The sequence below is a fragment of the Lytechinus variegatus genome, chromosome 14 (genome assembly GCF_018143015.1).
Source record: "Lytechinus variegatus isolate NC3 chromosome 14, Lvar_3.0, whole genome shotgun sequence".
Taxonomy (NCBI): Eukaryota; Metazoa; Echinodermata; class Echinoidea; order Temnopleuroida; family Toxopneustidae; genus Lytechinus; species Lytechinus variegatus.
Window position 1 is genome coordinate 26,011,427 of NC_054753.1, and position 22,870 is coordinate 26,034,296.

Sequence of the window (22,870 nt, forward strand, 5' to 3'; positions counted from 1 at the left end):
GCTAATTTAATCTCTGTATTATTAGAAGTTATCTCAAACTGTGTATTTTTTTCAGACTAGCTAGTCGTTCTTTAGTGGTTAAGACTCTTGACTTTCAATCTGAGGGACATGGGATCAATTTATAGCCATGGCAGGTTTTCCTTCAGAGAGATATTCACCCACAGTGTGTTGCACTCAACCCAGGTGAGGGGAATGGGTACCCAGGAGGAGGAAATAATTCCTTGAATGCTTCAGTGCCTATATGGCAGCACTGCTAAAACTGGGGTACTAATAGCAGCACTTTGCATCCTCAGGCAAAAAGTGCTTAATAATTCCAGCTATTATTATTATTATTAACAAAAGGATACCACCAAGAATTTCTAATAGATATCTAGCCATCTTCTTCTGCTGTTCCAATGTACAGTGGTTCTCAATGGACAGGATGACCGGGTACGGACTGGACACAAACGCATACTTGTTGACCACCGTGATGACGTCTCGGAACTTTATCTTGGAGGTCAGTGTGTAGCCGTGGTAGATGACCGGGTCACCATCCTTCCCGTCCCACGTATCCACTGGAAATCAAATCATACAGATGTGGATGTAAAGATTAAAAAAAAGTTTCTGTCCTCTATACAGCTACTATGATACATAAATTTGGAACCCCTCACTAAAAAATGTGAAGACATACAGGACAGGAATTGCTATATTACATTATGTCAATGGAAGTGACTTCATATCTTCTCTGGATAAAGCTATTCAGTAACATTAGATCTGACAAAGAGGGTCCTTTCTTACAAAGTAAAAAAATACAAAAAGTATATACCAAAAGTGCACATCTAATCATCATTTACATGAGAAATTAAACAAATCTTCATATGATGGCATGTTCTCAACTTAAGAATGAAAATGCCTGAAGCTCCCATCATTTTTTTCATTTCAAATCTCAATATTGGAGGGGCCAGGAGTTTCAAATGTTTTAGTTTTGCCTAAAAATATATGTGTAGCAATAAAAAAAAAATTATCAAAAGGGAATTGCTAAAAGAAAAAATTCAAGGAGCATTATTTTGACATATGTTAGTAATTATTTCAAATTATCAAAAGATAATTTTTGTGTGTGTAATCCAGTGTTATCATAACACGAGAGAAGAACTTCATACATGCACTTGATCACAATTTTAATTGAATGTATGCAATGCAATAAATGTTTCAGGACAAATAACATGACAAGAGAATTTTTAAAAATATAATTTCAAAAGCCAAAATCAACAATAACAGAGAAATATTCTGGTAACTGTGAGTGAGTTCACATCTTCTGTAGATATATACTTGCAGGAGAAATTCTACCTAGCCAAACTTGCAATATAAACCGATCCTTATTTTTTATTGTTGGGGTAGGATGACATACTGAACTAAATTCAACATGCACATTTCCCTCCTTAGAATCACATTATTAACAAGCCCCTTTCGACCAATATTCATATCAATATTTCAAACTTGGAAATGGTGTGAGGAAGTACTGACATAAAAATTCTTATGAAATTCTAATTAATATTATATTCATATTATTCTACAAGTTAGGTCTATATTTTCAATGGAAAATGCAATACTATTGAAATTCATAAGGCCTCACATATTGTTTTATCTACATACCTAGCCCATCATTCAAAGGTTGCGACCCACACATGTGGTGTGTATAGGCCCCATGCTCCAGCTTGGCTATACATTACTGAAGCATCGCACCACACCAGGGACCAATTTGAATCAAATTCAATATTTGCCCCTCAACTTTCCTGCTCAATAACACATAACTCAGACGAGGGTAAGAATGCACAATCTCCATTATTTTCTATAGCATAATTATATATTGCTGACTGGCCTTGTGGGGAACATCAAATATATTGCCCACAACAGAATCATATTGGCCCGAGTCTTTAGGGGAGGGCAATATGGTTGATTTAAAGGTTAATGTATTTCATGTTCCCCAAAAGGGGACCAGTCAATACTATCATACTTATGGCTGTGTAATGTGTAACTCAAGCTATCGTTTGGAACAACTTAAATGCCTGTTTGCTTTATTTCAGGTTGTTCATGGATTCGATAAAGAAATCCTGGCTAAATAATTGGGGCGTGCAGGCGCGCACCACGTTTCAACCAGTTTTTGCGAATACTGCCTGCTGCCAAATTAACACACAAAGTCGATGGGAAAACCCAGAAAAGATGAACTATGGTATGCTGATTATGGAAGCTGATTGCCGAAGAAAAACCATTGATATGAATAGGTAGAAAGAGCTTCCACATGCTCTTTTGAGACCATCGGAAACAATAAAGTACTCCTTAGATCAATTGCGCACAAAGTTCCATACTTTTTACTATATGTGCATGTGCGTATGTGGAGAACTTTATGCGTTGGTACGTCTTATGGAGTACTTTTCCTCTGCCTCAAAGTTCCATCTAGCTTTTGGATATCAGTGGCAAAAACACCTCGTAAGGGTACATGTAATAATTGCTTACATTCAACGCATCTGCAGCCAGCCTGGAGGACGAGACCATAGACATCCACACTAGACTGTGACATGAGCTGATCGCCCAGTAGATACGTGTTGTGTGAAGAGGCAATGTAGTAGTGTGACAGGGGGTGGGTCATGTCCTGGTTGACCCCTCGATGACCCGAGTTGAAGAGGTCACCCTCATCGCTCAAGAGGTATCTCATCAGTCCTGGAGAGAGTGAGAGAGAGGGAGAGAGAGATGGTGAATGAGGGACGGAGGGAAAGAGAAAAATACATAAATATTGAAATCATATCAAAATGGAGGAAGAGAGAGAAAGATTAGGGAAGTGTGGTTAAGAAGGGGAAAGAGAGAGGGAGGGGGATGGAGGGGGAGAGAAAGAGAGAGAGGGGAGATAGTGGACAAGAGAAATGATGAAGAGAACAGGGAAGGGCAGATGACAGGGAGAGAGTGAGTGTGAAAGATAAAAAGGAGATCGGAGAGAATGAGATAACTAGCATATCAATGATATGGAGCTCATCCGGCATCAACAAAATTTAACACAATTTTAATTTCAGCCCAGTCGACACTGAAGTGAATTATATTGGTGACATAAATGGAGGATATAGAATTGAAATTGATGGAGAAATGACATAGAAGCATTTTTTTGTGATCTATGAATAAATTTCATATGAATTAAGTATTAATCATTAACCTTGGTGAACCTAATGTAGCTCTCAGATGGAACAAAAATAACCAAAGTCAATCAACAAATAAATAAGTAATTTTTGTGAGTTTTGAAAATATATGAATAAATTAGCATATTTAATGAGTTTCAAAATTCTATGTTGAAATTTTTGTATCACCACCTCGAGCTATTACATAAAGCAAACAAAATTGAAATTGATCAACAAATAAAGAGGAAAAAATTTCTTTGTAATTCTGTGTAGAAGTTTGGTGAACCTCATAAAGTTCTACAAAATGGAAGAAGAAAAAAAGTAAAAATCGGTCAACAACTACAGAAGAGGCATTTTATGTGAATTTTAAAAAATATTAATAAATTAATTTTCCATAAAGTAGCATAAAAATTGTTCTAATCAAAATGTCAAAATTCTGTGTAGAAGATTGGTGAACCTGATGAAGCTCTACCAGATGGAAGCAAAAAAATCAAAATCAATCAACAAATAAAGAAGAAGCATTTTTTTTTGTGAATTTTGAAAAATGCGCATAAATTAGCATATTTAATGAATTTCAAAATTCTGTGGAGAAGTTTTGAATCCCCCACCTAGTGCAATCATATGAAGCAAAAAGAATTGAAATGGCGAAGTAGTAGCATTTTGAAATTGTGGACGGACGACAGATGACGGACACCACGCCACGGCAAAAGCTCATCTTGCCCTTCGGGCCGGATGAGCTAAAAATGAGAGACAGACAGAAAAAAACAATGAATGAAAGAGAGAGTTAGAGGAGGGGAAAGTGGGAATGAGACAGATATTTATAGAAAGGAATGAGACATGAATACACATTGACAGAAACCAATGACCATAAATACTTTCAAAGGTGCACTAATGTCTGATCAAAGGTGAAAATGCCACTATCAAATACCGTTGCCATGTTACACACCCAGTACAAGCATTCAACAGTCCTTTTGCATGAAAGACCTCAAATTCAACTACATCTTCACACTCATCCATCAAATTCAACAAAGCGTTCCAGAAAGTAATGAGCTTTCCCTCCTCTGTTATCTGGTTTCAGTGGGCAAAAGAGGTGGATGGGGGGGGGGGAACAGGAAATAATTGACGTTTTGATATCCCTCCTTCTGGGAATGGGGAGGGGGGAAAAGGGGTACCTGAAGCAGTAATATGCTCCCATACTCCCATAGATCAGTTAGTGGGGGTTGGGGGTGGGGAGGGGCACACAGGATGCGCTTGAGTAGCAATGTTCCAATCATTAAAGAAGACAAGTTGGGGTGGCAAAGGGGGAACTTAAAGTGGTAATGCTCCACTCCATAAAGAAGTGAAGGGGGAGGGGCACAGGCTGCACTGCAGCAGCAACGCTTGAATCCTAACATAAGCAAATGGGGGAGGGGGGGGGTGCAGGGGGAACTTCAAGTGGGAATGGTCCCCTTCTTATAGAAGTTAGGTTGAAGGGTCAGAGGGGGCACATGAAGTCCTAATCCTCCCCTACTTAAGTGAGTACAGAAAAGGAGGGGGGGGGGGAGAAAGCACTTGAATCACTTATGCTCCTTTCATACTTGAATTGAGAAAGAAACATGATGCTCCTCAGTAGTGAGAATAATATGATGCATTTGAAACAATTATAATTTTTTTTCATGACAAACTAATATCTGCCCAACCCCCCCCCTCGTTCATTAAACCTGCTTCTGCCCTTAGGTTTCAATATCGATGGAAGCCATTCAACCAGAGTCTCTGATGATATTAACACATCACAAGTCTTAGACAAACAAGCTATAGACTTACAAAGATGAAAGCTTCACTCAACTGCACATTCATGGACACATCTTTCCACCCAATGAAAACACAAGGCCAGAGGTCGAAAAGTTCAAATAACTACTGTATAGTGAGAAGGACTTTATAATTCTCATTTTTGTAAGGCAAATTGGCAATTGCTGCAAAGAAACACCCAAGCCTGCCATTACACATATTCTCTAGTCCGCTACAGGTTCATACTTAAAAAAATATGTAATATTAAGTATTTGTGTGAACTCACCATCAATGCCCAGCCTGTCATTGCACACATTCTCTCAGACAGGTTTATTATAATAATACATTACCCAGGGCTCCACACTAACCCATTTTTTCTACTGGTCCAACCTATTCATGTCGGACCAGTAGATACCCAGTTTTTCAAATTTTTACTGGTCCGAACCTAAAATCTACTGGTCCCAAAAAATAAAGAAAACATTAAGAAAAGGCGCAAGTTTATTTTTCTAGCCTTTCGTTACCCCCCCCAAAAAAAATGAAGGACAAAAAGAAAGCAAGACAGAAACGAAGAAAGACAGAAACGAAGAAAGAAAGGAAGGAAGGAAGGAAAAGAAAGAAAGAATAAAAGAAAGGAAGGAAGAAAAAAAGGTAAAGAAAGGATAGATGTGAAGGAAGAAAAAAAAGTAAGAACTAAAGAAGGAAAGGAAGGAATAAAGAAGGAACAAATATAAGAAAGAAAGAAAGAAAGAAAGAAAGAAAAGAAAAAAAAGAAATTAAGGAAGGAAATGAAGCAAGCAATACAGAAAGAAAGAACAAATCCAGAAAGTAGTAAAGGAAAGAAAGAAGAAGCAATAAAAAAGAAAGGGTAAAAGGAGAGATGGAAAGACGGACAAAAGAAAGGAAGGAAGGATTGAAAGAAGGAAGGAATTAAGGAAGAAATGAAGGAAAGGTAAAATGATAGATAGAAGGAATGAAATAAATAAAGGAAGGAAGGGAAGAAGCAAGCAATTATAAAAAAAAGAAAAGGTAAAAGAATAGATGAAAGGAAGAAAAAAAAGAAAGACCAAGAGACAAAGAAAGGAAGGAATGAAAAAATAAAGGAGAGAAAGGAAGCAAGCAGTCAAAAAAAAGTAAGGAAAGGTAAAATGATATAATTAATAAAGGGGAAAAGGAAAGAACAAGACAGATAGAAGAAAGGAACGAATGTAAGAAAGAAAGGGCTGAGAAAAGAAATAAAAAAAGAAAGGGTAAATAAATGATGGATGGAAGAAACAAACAAAGAAAGTAACAAAGAATGAAGAAAGGGGTAAAAAGAAGGAAGGAAAGAAAGGAAGAAGGGAAGAGATGGATATAGGATGGATGGACTCAAAAACTAAAGAAAGAGAGAGAAAAAGGAAAAATAGAGAAAATATTATATAAAAGGATAGAAAGAAAAAATGAACTAAAGAAAACAAGGGAAATTAAAAAAGAAAGACAGTAACAAAAAAAATCGAGGGAAGAAACAAAGAAAGATTTATAAGAAGGAAAGAAAGATAGGAAGAAAGCTAAAACTATTATAAATAATTTATCAGTTTCTTTTCTCATTTAAAATAGCTACAAAAGAAAGTCAGATACCATTAGTGTATCAACACACACATAAATGCATATGTGGGGCTATTATGTATTCAGACGATATCACCCGAAACCCGATCTGTTTGAACCAAAACAGAAGTGAAAATTTCTCCTTTTACTGCTTACAAATGACAGAGTTGCTCCAATTTTTAGGAAATATGGACATTATAAGAGCCTTTCATGAGTATGAACCTTGGATTTTGACAGTTATGTGAGAGATTTCTGCCAGAGTTTAGCCAGGCTTCGTTCGTGCGGCCAGTGGAGAATTTACCATGTGGTTTGTGTGGCAGACTACATGTACACTGTATGCATGCTGTATGTATAGTACTCTAGTAACACTTACGTGTGATTCATTCTGTGTGTATTCTGTGTGTGAATGGCAGAATTTCACGGGGGGGATGGTTTGCTGTGAATTTGACCATTTCTGGAAAAGTTATTGGCCCAACAATGGTTTTTATCACTGGTCATGTCGGACCCTTAAAACTTGCTATTTTTTGGAAAAATTACTGGCCCGACAATGATATTTTTTACTGGTCATGTCGGACCAGTAAATCTTCCAATTTCTGAAAATCTACTGGCCCGACAGCGATTTTTACCGGTCTGGGACCGTCGGACCGCCGCTAGTGTCGAGCCCTGCATTACCAAAAACCTTCTAGTACCTTATTAACTGTTTGTGTGAACTCAACGTCAAAACCCAACCTGCCATTACACACATTCTTGGTACAAGTTCACACTTTTCAAACAAACATCTAATATTAAGCATTTGTGTGAGAACTCACCATCAATACCCAACCTGCCATTACACACATTCTCTGGGACAGGTTCACACATTTCAATGATACTACAGATATAAAAAACAAACAAACTTTAGTTTGACTATTTGTGTGAACTCACCATCTATGCCCAACCTGCCATTGCACACATTCTCTGGGACAGGTTCATACTTTTGTATGAGGCTACGACAGGCCTCTTCATTCAGCCTGTTGATATCCTGTTCATTTCTCAGAAACACGTCAACGTCTTCCAGGGTCATATGCTCCTTCCCGCAGCTGTATTCCCTGAGGAGCGCATAGAGCTCAGGGCGCATCGATAACGTCTTGTAGAAGTGGACAAACTCGTCAAAGTCAAGCTTGCCCAGGTGCTCGTCGATGTTGGTATCGGCTTCCTGTGAGAAATTTTTGATGAATATGAACATTTTGAGGTGATTGAGAGTAACATTCATTTTGCGCAGTTCAACTGATCCTCTGCTTTTACAGATTCCATCCTTCAAAACAAAAGTAACACTTGGTGATCGAACATTTGCTTGTGTAGCCCCCAAGCTCTGGAATAGCTTACCCCTGGAAGTTAGAAAAGCACCATCTGTAAACTACTTTAAATCAAAGCTAAAACACATCTATTTATTAAATAACAAGCATTTTAAGAGTACCATAAAGTGCAGTAGGATATATACTTTATGGAAAAGTTTCTGCGCTCTATAAAATTATATTATTATTATTCATTAAATTGTAATTTATTCTCTGGGAATATGTTTCAATGAATCATTGCTAGTACAAATTAAATCTCTGATTCTCTTTTAACTGACATTAAAGTGACATGATTTCAATAATGATATTGATTGAGTGTATTTTCTTAAGAAAAAACATTAGAGGAACCATCTTGTGAACATCCATTTAAAGGAAATAATACATATTAATATCATAGTATTGCTCTGATTTTTAGAAAGAGATACATGCATATAAGAAGGCAAAAAAATGCACAGGAAGGGAGGGGGAAGGAAAACAGATGATGGAGAAGGGACAATTAAGAGAAAGAGGGAGGCAGAAGAAAGATGGGGGAGAAGAGATGAAGGAAACAAGGTAAAAAGAACACAGAAAAAAAGAGGAACATGGGGACAGAGATCAGAACTTGTAAAAAAATTCATTATTCACGTCGAGAAAATGAGGATTTTTACTTAGATTTATTAGTTAGCGGATTTTGAGATTCCAATCTCTTTGGTACATGTATGTGAAGGAGCCTTGTATGTAATCATCTGGAAATGTACAGAATTATTCAACAGCGCTTTTGGTGAGATGGTGAGCTGAATTAATTACACATTACATGGCAACAAGAAGTTACATCACAATACTTTTTCGTGAGAATGTTAGATAAAACTTGGCTTTCTAAAGTAAAATGTTAAAGAGGGAATCCAATTTTTTTTATTGAATACAAGCCCTCAACCCATTAGGAGAATATGTTATAAAACATAGAAAGGGAAATAGGAGTCAGAGAGGAATTGAGAACCTACCCTGAAAAGCTGCTTGACTTTCCTTTTGCTAAGGTTGACGTTGAGTTTGTGAAGGAGTTTCAAAACTTCATCCATGCTGAGGAGACCATCACCACTTTTATCTGCAGACTCAAATACTGATTTCAACCATGTTTGATTGAGTTAAGGAACAAGAAAGGATATATACCAGTCTTAAGCTACTCTATGGCTTGATAAATCATTTAATACTTCTTCCATGCTGAAAAGACCATCACCACTTTGACCCCCTCTTTCATGAGATATGTTATCTAATGCAGAAAAATTCAATTTTAATAATAAAATAAAAATTTGAAAATGATAATGATTTAGATCATATAACAAAGTGCTTCAATTGATAATAAAAATATAAGAATTTTTTTATTTTACTTATGTCATAAAATCATCAATGTATAGAACAATAAAAAAGGAAAGAATATTAACAAAAACTCAAAATATTGTCAAAGGATGATGAAAGCTTATAATACAGCCCCCACTAAATGGTAATACCTGAAAAACTGAGCATTATGCATATATCAAGACGTATTAGGAGCCTACAGCGTATATATACACAGAGGAGATAATAATACTGATGAGGGGTAAGATAAAACCAGTATGCTGCCTCGTTGACCCTCGAGGGAGGTATTCATATCACAGAGGATAAACATTGTACCTCTGCAGGCTGAATAAGAATACTATAAAAAAAAGCTGGATTTATCTTGGATTTTGGTATACCCCTGCCATACTCTACGTCATATTCTCTCATATGACATCTTCGAAAATAGGCTCTTCATCAACAAAAGAGAAAAGCAGTAAACCCCAAAGCTTTTTATTGCACATTCATATTTGTATTCACAAATTTGACCTAAACATTTTTCACTACGGATCACAATATGAAAAGTTAGTTCTTAAAGGCTTATTAAGCCACTGTGGTACACTTGCAAGCCATGCAAAGTGGACAAAAATTTGCTGTCAGTTTTGTAGATGCTTTGTGTATTAAAGCCTATGGAGCTTTAACTGAAAATTGACAAAAATTCACCGTTTTCTAGCAGTTTGTCTAAAGGGTTATCAAATGAGTACAAAGAGGGAGAAAAAAGGGCTACAAAGTGGCAAGTTGCTCTTCCTGGTTGGTATGCAGGTTTCATGCAAATTCATAGCAAATAAATATAACAGTTCAGGGTTCATTCTGATTAAGAAAAACACATGTTTCTCCAAGAACAATCTTCCAGTGAGTGAACAGACAGTGTTCAAGGTAAGATAATGCAGTTGCAGAAAACAACTATTTCACGAGATATTCTTTTGAATAAAGGTTGATTGTCACAATATCATCATAGATGTAGACCTGGTGCATTAACACAAACTTGTTTCTGAAATCAAGAAATCTTAGCTGAAAACTGACAACACTTATGATCAATAACACAGAAAAGCTTATAGCTGGGACAGTGTATGAATGTTTCTTGGAAAAATACCAGACATATGATGGGATTCCATGATTATTTTGCTCTTTTCTCAGCAAAATACATTTTCATTTACCACAACAAGCATTTCTCTTTAATATAATCGTCATTTGCTAATAAGTTCAAGGATATGAGTCTCTTAGTTGATCGCTCTGGGCGGTCTCTTCCTGCGCCTGTTCCATCAGATGCCTCAGACCTCTGATCCAGGCCTGGGCCTCGTCGAGGGACCCGGCTATGATGTCCAAGGACTCCCAGCTGGTACCGTGTATGATGGAGAAGCAATGGCTTGGTTTGTGCCCTGCCGCGCTGGCCAGGTGCTTCTTGAAGACGTCGGTGCAAGCCCCCTCTCGGATCTCCCGGACGTTCTTGACGTGTACTGCATCAACAACACATCAAAGACACTTTCAGTTAAGTCATATTCATATTCCTTAAGCCATGTTTCGATATTTGACAAAACTCTGCATTTGTATGAACAATGCTAAGATATCAAGTGATTGGTGGGCTCACTTAAAATGATAGTTTCTTACATTCTTCAATTAAAAAAAAATTAACACTGCCCAATAAAACAGGACAAACTGAAATCATTTGAAAGAAAGTCATTCATTTCTTAACGTATCACAAAGAACACAAATTTACAATTTGGCACTTTACATAACATTATCAGTAATTTCTAAATATGTGACCAGCAACCCTAACCTACACTAAATCGCCCAAAGTGAACTCTGAGATTTTTATTGAGCTTGAAAAGGCACATCCTAAACTTTAACAGGATTTATACCATGTTAAAATTCATGAACAATAAACAAGATAAGTACTTGAACGTAGAAAGTCGGTGAGAACTTCAAAGAATAATAAGAAGACAAGGTTTAAAGTTTCCGGCTCACTTGAGTATGAGATGTACAGTATATACTGTGCAATCTTAGTGAAATTTCCAAGAAGTCCAAAAAGAGGGGTGTAAAAAGTCTTGTTTCTCATCTTTTATATAATTCCTTATCTTCAAATTTTGTCACTTTGAAGAAGAATTTCTCTTACATATAAAAATATTCTAAAGTTTTCTACTTTTGGAAGACCAAACTACTAATTTTGCTATTTAAAGAGAACCTTTCCTGGTGACTCAATGTTGGTTTTGGGGTGGCCAGTCCAATTGGTAAATATTGAAACAGCTTCGTGAAATACCCCTCCCCATTCCTACCTATAGCCTTGTGGCCCTTCTTGGACGGTTTCCATCGGATGTAAGACCTGGTGTTATCAAGGTACAGCATTTTGGATGACGTACGACCTTGACGTTTGACCTTCATCACTGAACTCCCCAAGCACATCAAAGAGATGGAGCCTGGTTGAGAAAGCAGATCAGGAATACAACAAGCATGAGAACATTTTACAGTATTGTGGGGTTGTTGTGGTCTAGAGGTTAAGACTCTTTCAAACTGAGGGACGTGAGTTTGATTTCCAGCCATGGCATGTTCTCCTTCAGCAAGAAATTTACCCACATTGTGCTGCACTCAATCCAGGTGAGGCAAACAGATACCAGCAGGAAGTAATTCTTCAAAAAGCTGTGAGCACAGGAATCATCAGACTAGCTTAGCCCTTGTAATAGAGTGCGTATAGAAAAGGGACAATTTGGAAAGTCTATCAAAAAATTTTGTTTCAAATCACGCTGTCTATATTTTGATGTTAATAGATGCTCTGATGTCTTATGTTTCTATTGCTTTAAAAAAGTAGTTTTGTTCATGCTTGAGCAAACACAAGATGTTTTTGTGAGGGGGTCTTGCGCCAAATGCCAGAAAATTAGAAAATACTTATCATCAGACTTCTTGTGAGTTTTTATTCAATTTATTTCTTTATTTCTACATCAATTGTGTTCATACTTGGTAAATATTATCATTGGATAATCATAATGATGATGATGATGAAGATGGTGATGACGATGATGATGTAATATGCACAAACTGAATGACAATTTAGCAAGGTTTGCATATATACAAGAGTGGCACTTACTATTGATGTTTGAAAGTGCTGAAGATGGTGATGATAATGATAATATTGATGTTGATGATGATAACGTTGGTATAGCAAGGTTTGCATATACAAGAGTGGGACTTACTATTGATGTTTGGAAGTGCTGACGATGATGGTGATGATAATGAGCTGCTGGTATGTCTCACGTGATAATGAGACCGGTGGGAAGGGGAGGGAGACAGACGGGGTGATATTCTGGTCGTGGAAGAGGATCGGCTGCTGGAACTGGCTGAATCACCTGTTAGAGAGAGAGAGGGAGAGAGGGATAGTGGGAAGAGAGGAAGGGATAGAAAGAGGAAAATGTAGAGAGGGAAATATGAGGGAAGGTGGGGTGGGAAAGCAAGAGAGGAGGTAGGGTCAGAGATAGAGAGAGAAAAGGGGGGGGGGGAGAAGAAGATAAATAAATTGATATAAAAGGACAGATAAACAGGGAGAGTGAGTTGCATAGGAAGAATGTTGAGGTGTTTCACAAAGAAGTTTGAGTGACTTAAAGAAATTTTCAAGCCCCACTCTAAATGCCTTTCAACTACATTTAGAATCTGTTTGATGATTATGTGGAAGTGCAACGGGCCCCAGGGGTCCCGTTGCAGAAAGAGTTGCAATCAATTGCAACTCTAAAAATCATGCGCAACTTTCTTTTCAACCAATCTACAGTGCGCATTTGGGACTTGCGATTGATTTTGGGGCTTGCGTTTAAATGCAACTCTTTCTGCAATGGGCCCCTGATCAATGTGGTAATTTCATTTCATTATTTACCACAGACAATTGGGAAATTAAGGCGCATCTTCAGTCAGACATGAATTTTGGTGAAACGTCTCTGTTTTTTATGTGTACAAATAAAACTGCATGAATAAACTTTTAGTTTTTCAATCAAAATGGTAATATCAATTAAGAAGGAAGAAGATAAACTTGGTGTGCTACCTTCTTGTTCCCAAGAATCTAATGCATGCTGTTGATGGAGCTTATGAAGTGACTCCGTCCTCTTTCTTGTCTCTTCCTCATCGTCCTCCACCACGCCCTTGTTGTCAACGGCAACCCCATCATCCTGACTGATGATGATCCTTGTCTCTCGTAGCCCAACAGAGGGCCTCCTTGCATCTCCCGGGGTGTTATCAACAACACAATGTTCAGTTTCATGTTGGTGTGACCTTTCACCTTTGACCTCATCCTGCTGGGTGTCGTCACAGGATGAGTTTGTGTTGGTCGAGGTGGTGGAGTCAACGGTGGAGGTGCGGCACACCGAGAGATGATGTGTAGAGCTTCCATCCGTTTCCATGGTGATTGTTTTCTTCTTACTCCGGATCTCTCTTGCCTCTCACATCATCTCAACCTACATCAATGAGAATTAAGAATTCCAGTCACTTACATTGTGAAAGTAGAACAACTGCATTAGATTAATCTTCTAAATCACTTCGTATTCAAATGATACATAAACAAGAATACCTAATGAGTTCAGTACTGAATAAAAGGACACATTAAAATGAGAAATGTAATATGGCAACTTCGTGATGGTATATACAGTTGAGGCCAGAAGTTTACATACACCCAGGAAATTCAAAGAAAAGCTGACATTTGTCAAATGTCATAGAATTTACTGTATCTTATAAAATATTTGTGCTATCATGACAAATTTGATATCAAATTAATGAGTATGTCATGCCCCTTCATCACATTGCTTTGTCACCAGGAGCTGAAAAATATTTGGGTGAAAATTTTTCCCAAAAATCTTCATATTTTAGAAGAATTAAAAATAAAGACTTGACAAAAATATTTCATATTTGTGCTGGTTACTTCTTAAAACAAACATTTCAGATTACACATTTTTGTTCGGTGGTGACATATCATGATAGAAAATGTAATATAAATCATAGATTTGACATTTATATATTTTTATGAAACAATTCTTGAAAATATAAAAACTAACAATAGAATACAATGGCATTAATATTACTTTTTTCTTCAAAGAAAATTCCACCTGAAATATACTTTGATCTCAGCGGTATTCCAATCATGTGGAAGAGCTCAATATGCTCTTTCATTTGATACCAAATTCTTCATGGTAGTATTTATATTTCTGAAGATATAGTAAATTTAACGATGTTTGGCAAGTGAATGAATTTCACTGAATTCCATGGGTGTATGTAAACTTTTGGCCTCAACTGTACATCATCTAACACATTCTAAAAGATATATGAGCAATTTCTGTATTCATCCTCAACCTCAATCATATATATTCAATTTCTCAAAAGCAGCTAACCAATAAGAATTGTTCTTCTACAGCTGTCCCTATCCACTTTAAATTTGTAAATTTTATGGTTTGTTTTTGTGTGTATTAAAGCAATGTAGTTGCTTGTAGTGATTAAAAATAACATTTTAAGTTTGTGTTCTTAATTTGCTTGTATGATTACGCTATTTTAATGTGCGTGTTAATATCTTTTTTTCATTTATGTTTTAGGAATATTTATCATTCTTGTCTTAGATTTTGGGTCAACGTTCAATGAGGTTATATGCTCTTATTTGTTGGCCCTTCATTCTCAGATATTTTGTTTGTTTGTTGTGACAATGTTTTATGTATTTTATGTATGTTTTTCATGTTTTTCAATGAAAATGTAAATACACATTCAATGCTTATTGTAATGTTCATATTGTACATTTTTCTTATTCTAAATGGGACAAATAAAATTGACTGCTAGAACATCTGTGTGTGTACGCACAAGTTAGGTTCGGATATTTCATACTTGACGCACAATTTTTCAGCTCCAGACAAAATAAAAGTTAAGACATATTACTTCACAAGTGGTAGAGTGCTTTCTAAATAGCATCGCCGGCATTGGTATTTTCCAATTCATCTACAGGCAGTACTGCTTTCTATAAGCAGCCGACATATGACGCCCTTCTTTGATAACGAAGGCAGGAACAAATAGCTTGGAGTATGATTAGCAATATGCCTGAGAACACAGAAATATTGCAATTTCACCAAGGCTATGGTCTTGTCCTTGAATGTAGGTTAATCAGCTAGTAAATTGATTTCATCCACTTTCACAAAAGCTTGTATGTAGGCTAATCATTACCAGATATAATTTTCACCATCAGTATTCATGAGGGAGGGTATAGTAATGGATTTCCTGAGCCCCAAAAGCATTAGGATGTTCTCATTGGCAGGTTACCAAATGCTGTTATGAACAGGTGAAATTCTGGATTTGGACTTGCTATAAGCAGATTGGTCACATAATCTAACATTTGTCAACAGCAAACCTGAAACCAACGATAAATCGCCTCGGAAGATTCTCTGTACTTAGCCAATATAGCACTTTAGTCTTCAACCAGCAAAAATGAAAATTAGCTTATCCGAATAGTAATTCCTCTTCTTTATATTTTCCTTTATATTTTCAAAACTTAGAATTGTAAAGTTCAATTAAAAAAAGATACAATAGTTTCTGTGGCACCATTTTTTGGGGGCCTATTTCATAAAGCGTTACAACTGCTGTAACTTAGTCATTATGACAACTATCATGGAAACCTTGATTTTGATTGGCTGCTGAGCCCTGTTGCCATGGTAGTTGCCATAATGGCAAAGTTACAACAGTTGTAACTCGTTATAAAACAGGCCCCACGACTGCTTGGAAGTTGCACCAAGATTACAGTGTGAACACCTCATGTTTGTGTGAACCTCAAACTTCAATCCATGTTTTCTCCTCATTTTTCAAAGCTCTCCCTGAATTTCTTCTGCATTCAATCAAGCACTTACTGTTGATCCATTTCGACAAGTTATACATCATACAGAAAGCTCAGGATGTTTTTTTTTTCCAAACTCACTACAAATTAAAAAAAAAAATCAATTTTGGTGACATTTTGGTTTTGGTGTGGCAGATCACATATATATATTTTTTGTTATAATGATAAAAAGATACAATGATGTTTTTATTTACTTAGATTAGCCGGTGTGATGGCTCAGTCGGTAGAGCGTCCGTCTCACAACCGGGAGGTCGGGAGCTCAAACCCCGGTCATGTCAGACAAAAAGTAACTAAAAGATGGGAGTTGCTGCTACCCTGTTTGGTGTTCAACAATTAAAGGAAGAGCCTCGTCGATACTGTGCTGCACAGCGGCTGCCAGGCCAATGATCAATTGGGCAAAGCAAATTTTCAAAGGATTTCATTTCATGTGTACAAAGTATTTTGAACAATAAAATAAGGATTTTCATTTTGTCTTAAATGCACAAGCAATATAGTAAGACAATTCTGTTACTGCTGTATATAACATGAGTTGGTAGTTCAGATATGATTTTATAAAGCAAATATTGTTTTGATGAAATCCCTGACCTGTCAAGCATGCTGTGTAATTTCTCTCATTACTCGTTCAAGCAAGAATGAGCCATCATCAGTGAGCTATGATGCCGTGTCTGTTATATTTCCCATGTGACCAATGTGACTACCAGATCATATATCAGTAAACAAATGTACGAGTTGCACGGTCATACAGAGAAATGTTCCACTGGAAAGATGATATAGGCCTCCACAGTGGCGTAAGCAGGAATTTTTAGAGTGAGGGTTTTCAATGTTAATGAAATGGTAACCAAAAAAAGGTCTTCACTGCAATTATTATTATTATTATTTTTTTTTTTGGGGGGGGTTTGGTTATCAAAGAAATTTAAGGGGGGCTGGAACCCCTGTAACCACCCCCTGTGTACGTCACTGGGCCTCCGTTTTTAATGGTAGCTTGTGAAAGTGAGTAGGAATACTGATAAGGATTACTGAAGGGAAGATAAGAAGGGGGAGGGGGTGTTTTAGATACATGGAGAAATTTATTGGGCTAATTGCTAACAACAAAAACAATATCCACAACCACCACCACCATCAGCACAACAACAACAATGATGATGACAAAAACAACAACGATAATAATAACTTTGTTCTTCCTCAAACCATCCTTGATGCTCCTTCATTGGAGGCCTTGAGGGGACGCTTCCAACCAACATCTAAACCAAAGAACTAGAATTTTACTTCTACAAACAGCACAAAGTTTTAAAAGCACCAACAAGTATGCACTGCAGATGAGCACCCAAGATATTTCCTTAGCACTACATCCTGACTAATGGATCCTGCTGAGTATCGTCGTAGAAGTAGAATAATATCTTCTCTTAGAGAGCATAACACAAAGCTATGCATGTCCCTACATTACACTAATAATAATAATAATTAATAATGATAATAATAGTGCATATCACATTATGAATAACATCTCTTTACGCTTCCAGAGGACTTGGATGCTATTACAACAGCAGTAGCTCTAGCAGCCTTCCAGTGCTCAGTGCATTTCAAGGAATAAATTCCTGCCAGGTACCATTCACCTCACCTGCGTTGAGTGCAGCACATTGTGGATAAATTTCTTGCTGAAGGAAACTACACCATGGCTGGGGTTTGAACCCACAACCTTCAGTTTCCACATCCGGAGACTAATCCACTGGGCCACAACGCTCCTCAACAACTTCACTACAACTGGCCAAAGGCAGATGCAAAGTCCCTTAAAACCAATATCTTGAACAGATAAAGCAGCTAAAGTTAGCAAGAAATCAATCATTGTACAAAATATTTCAGTTATGTCCTCTTCGAGGTTTGAAGTCAAAAGGAAGATATCTAGTAGTTTCACATCTAATGGAGATATCAGGCAACAAAAAGTTGTGATTGATCACATCAACCTCAACTTTATGGAAATCCATCAAAGCTAAATTTCTCTTCCTTCAGAAAGTTGCACAATGTATTTGGTAAGCAAAAAAGAAGCACACTGAATAGTCACAAAAACAATAAATGTTTGAATATAGATCAAAAAATAGAAAACTAAAGAGAAATAGTTAAAGTCAGTCCACCCTTATCTTTTTCTCCCTGTTTTTCTCTTTTTCAGGTAAATTTCTTGTTTTTTGGGAATATAGTGATATCAAAACAAATTAACACTACTTGTAAATTATTAAAATGAAAACTATAAATTACTAATACCTTACCCTCTGTATTCTCGTATTTTTAATATATCTGTCTCCAATCAGGAATGTTCAAATGTTATTACCATTGTCTTATTCATATTGAATTATTGTAATGTACCGGTATTGTATTGTTTTATCATCAATGATTTATTTTTTCTTGTTGGATGTTACATTGTATTATAGTTTGTGTGGGTGCATTGTGGTCGAGTGGTTCTGACTCTTGCCTTTCAAACAGAGGGTCGTGGGTTTGACTCCTACCCATGGCGTGTTTTCCTTCAGCAAGAAATTTATCCGCACTGTGCTGCACTTGACCCAGGTGAGGTGAATGGGTACCCGGTAGGAAGGAATTCCTTGAATGCTTGAGCGCCCAATCAAGGTTGTGGTAAGTGCATAATTTCTGTTTTCACAATTTTCTTTCCAAGTTATTGTGACCACAATCTACCCTAGTCCTGTGAGTATGAGTAAACGACGGTGAGCTCCCTGGGTTAGGGTAATAATAACATTATCATGTTGAGCAGGGCCTGCAGGGAGAACAGTTTTCGGAACTGGCATTGCTGGCTTTCCATAGTTGTGGTTGATGGGATCAATCGCAACTCTTTGAAAAGAGGGCCCCATTTCACAAAGAGTTACGATCGATCCAATCAGTCGTAATTCTATCGAGATCCATCAGTGTCATAATTTCTTCTACAGGAAATTTGCATGATGTCCTTTGTAAAGAAAGAGAAGCACAGTGAATTTCCAAGGAAACAATGAATGCTTGAATATACATCATAGTTGGAAAATATTTTGAATAAGCATGCATACCAGATGTTGATGTTGCTGGCCGTTCATAGTTGTGATTGATCGGATCAATTGCAACTCTTTGTAAAAAGGGGCCAAGGCATGGTAGTGCAGGTGACTGATAAGAGAGCCCTGGATGAATGCTGATTTGAAATCAATATTTTGTGCCTTGCATCATGGGATAGGAGATGATGTTATCATACTGGAACATAAATGACAGGTGTAGTACACAGGGGGGAATACTGCTGTAACAGACAGACCGAGATAAGAAGAGGAAGAGAGAGAGAGAGAGAGATGGAGAGGAGGGGAGAAAGATAGGTAGAAATATGGTGATATAGAGTGCATGCCACCTTAAAAAGGGAAGGATATAAGAGAGAGGGAGAGAGTGTGAGATGGAGAGGATGGGAGAAAGATAGGTAGAAATAGGGTGATATAGAGTGCATGCCTTAAAAAAAGAAGGATATAAGAGAGAGGGAGAGAGTGTGAGATGGAGAGGAGGGGAGAAAGATAGGTAGAAATAGGGTGATATAGAGTGCATGCCTTATAGAAAGAAAGATATAATGAGAGAGAGAAAGAAATAGAGAGAGAGAGAGTTAGAGTATGGATATGCAAATAAAAAAGGTAATGGACGTGGAGAGAACAAAATGTGAAGGAGCATGATTACTTGGAAATGAGGAGATGAAAAGAAGAGAGAGAGAGAGAGAGAAAATGAATGTGATACCAAGAAAGGCAATTAAAAGGGAGAGAGCATAAAAGTCAAGTAGCAGGGGTAAGAGAAATAGAGCAAATGAAATGAGAAGGCAAGGAAGAGGGGGAGAGGGAGAGAAAAAAGAGAGGGGACATGGGGTAGTATAGACATTCAAGGAGATCATGGAGATGGATAAGGGTCTGATCGAGAGGAGAGACAGGATGCGATGAAAATCTAAACGTCCCTCGATACTGTCGCTTTCACTACGTGAATCAAGTATGACCGGTAGGAAAGAACATGACAAAAACTTCTTATTGAGAATTAAGGAGAAACTGGAAGGCATCCGAAATGCAGAACATGCATCGATTACCACCATAGAAGTGCTAAAAATAGATAACTGAAGCGCCTGATGGTATTATGTCCATTCCGATCCCCTTGACGGCTATATTACCTCAACGCGCCAATCACCAATTTTTGTCGCCCTCCAATCACATTACCCACCGGTCTATGTTTGAGGATGGTTCATAATGCAACCATGCGTGAGACCTTCCAGATCTATATTATATATATCCTGTTTTTGTTTAGTAGTGCTTCCCGCTTGCTGATTGTATTAATGCTTACAAACAGACTGGGAGCACAGTCTGTAATTGCACTTTAGGCATTGCCACAGAGACAGGCCTTTAAATTTACCATTTGATTATCTGCATTGGCTAGAGTCGATTCTTGGGTAAATACTTCCTCAATAATTTTAAGGAAAATGGGGAAATCGAAATGCAGGGAAATGCAATGGATTATACTTCTGGACTATTTTCAGGTATAAATTACCCAGGTGTTTCTCAAGCATATTCTAGAACTTCCCGGTACATCTAAATCTAAAGTACTTCCCAGCATTTATAAGTTTTTCCCAGTATTTCCCACCTGGGCAAGAAATTCCTAAATTTCTTCAGAAAATTGCTAATATGGAGAACTCAATACCCATTTGATTCAAGCTGATTGTTCACACTTTAAGATTGAAAAAATGAATAATAAAATGATAGTATGGACTTTGATAAATAATGTGATCAACTTTATTGTCTAATAAAAACAAATGATATCCAACAAATCATTGGTTAACCTCAGTATTGGTTTACACTGTCAAGCAATAAAATGCTGAATGTAAAAGAACAAGTTGTCAAAAATTGATTTTAACACTTTACATTGTAAAATGGCCCACACAAGTAGTTGATTAATTGCAGAAAAAACTAAGCTAGAGCTTGAAAATATGGGAAAAGAACATTTGAATTTCACTGTTCAATCAAGCTTAAGATGTGAACGCTGTGAAATGTCAGTGAAACTTACAAGCAGTCCGTAAAAATTTGCATTGTCAAAGAAACTGTTTTATATGTTTTCTATTCAAATATTTTACAACTTGAAATTTTAATGGTATATTTCAGATCCTCAACTTGGCAAAGCCACCAAGATGTGTGATGTCACTTGTGAACAACTCTCCCCATTACTTTAGTATATATTTCATTTAAATTGCATCTTTTATCACATCTATCAGTAGATCATGTATTCTTTCTATAGGAGGGTATGTAATAAAGATTTTTAAAGAATACATCATGGATAAAGAGTTTGTATCACCATAAGAAAAAGCAATAAGAAACATTTTGGGGGTATTTTATAGTCCATCAAAGGGAAAGTTGTTCACATGTGACATCACACATCCTTGTCGCATTGCCGATGGAAGGATCTCCATAGCATTAGTGATTGCAATATTCAAATGCTCATAACTTTCTCTTTATTTGTCTGATTTTTCTCAAACTTTCTTCTTTCTTCATTGATTTTTCTGTTTTGACACAAGCCTCCCTTGTTCTTAAGGTTTCACTCCCCTTTAAGTGCAACATAAACATAGAATATTATTTTGATTTAAATGAGAACTAAACAGGTACACACCATCCTACTTTCTTAAATGTCTTTTATGTCTGTCTTTATAGCAGAACATGACATTAAAGGGGAAGTTCACCCTGAAAAAAACTTTGTTGTAAAAATCGCCGCAAAAATAATAAAAAATATTGGTGAAGGTTTGAGGAAAATCCGTTAAAGAGTAAGAAAGTTATTAGAGTTCAAAGTTTTGGATTTGTGACGTCATAAACGAGCAGCTGCCCCATGTGTTATGTAATATAAAATGCATGAATTTCAAATTTCGTATGGTTCCTGATGACTTAATTTTGTTTTCTATTCATGATTGGGTGTGAAATGATTTGTCTATTGATATACAAAAGGTACAGAGAAAACCATTTTCAATTTTCTGAGAAAATGACATTTCATTGACTTTTTACCATTCACTATGTAGGAATGCTGCTCGCATATGACGTCACAAATCAAATAATTGAAATTCTAATAACTTTTTAATTATTTGATGAATTTTTCTCAAACCTTCGCCAATATTTTTTATCATTTTGTCTGCTATTTTTACAATAAAGTTTTGGTCAGGGTGAACTTCCCCTTTAAGTACAAACCATTAATGCACACAAAAAAGTCATGCAGCATCAAAAAATTTACACTTTCCAACGCAAATCAGTCACACATTTAATGGACCTAAAAGTGATTTAGCAACATTGTACAACAAGACATGAGCGCAAACCCACGCTGTTAATTCATGCACAAACGCAAAAACCGCAAAAGCTAGATGACACAAACATGCGGCTTAGTGAGAGTATTTGTCGATTCACATCTCACAACACAATGGGTTGATTGGACGAAATGCGCTATAATGATTTAAGTGCATTTACCTTGTATCGGTATACAGGAATGGCACATGTGACACTGGAATATAAATCATATCCCTGTTAAACTCGGGGTATATGGGAATTGCATGTAAACCTGTTGCGCCTTAAACATTCTAAGGATCCTATATTTGGTTGTCAATACAATTCATTTTTTTATTCTGAATTCATCCTTCCTTCCTTCTTTCATCTATTCATTTACATTTATCTATCTAATCTATCTATCTATCTATCTATCTATTCATTCATTTATTTTTTATGTAACCATTATCAATTATTGAGAATATAAGAATTCTAAAACACATGGAAATTGCATGATTAAACATAAGAATAAACATAAATACAAGTACAAGGCAAGAGCAATTTTGTGTCTCGCCCACTTAT

General features: G+C 36.7%; 1 protein-coding gene across 2 annotated transcripts in view; it reads right to left on the reverse strand.

Annotated features, from left to right (window-relative positions):
• LOC121427179 overlaps positions 1-22,870 on the reverse strand; it is a 71,788-nt gene that overhangs the window by 31,253 nt on the left and 17,665 nt on the right. For both annotated transcript variants that reach the window (XM_041623445.1, XM_041623444.1), the window contains exons 2-9: positions 13,197-13,605; positions 12,361-12,513; positions 11,449-11,589; positions 10,389-10,632; positions 8,806-8,935; positions 7,416-7,686; positions 2,494-2,697; positions 348-554 (exon numbers count right to left, since the gene is read on the reverse strand). In XM_041623445.1, coding sequence (XP_041479379.1) covers positions 348-554; positions 2,494-2,697; positions 7,416-7,686; positions 8,806-8,935; positions 10,389-10,632; positions 11,449-11,589; positions 12,361-12,513; positions 13,197-13,551 — 1,705 coding nt within the window. In that variant the 5' untranslated portion in view covers positions 13,552-13,605. The remainder of the gene's footprint in view (positions 1-347; positions 555-2,493; positions 2,698-7,415; positions 7,687-8,805; positions 8,936-10,388; positions 10,633-11,448; positions 11,590-12,360; positions 12,514-13,196; positions 13,606-22,870) is intronic.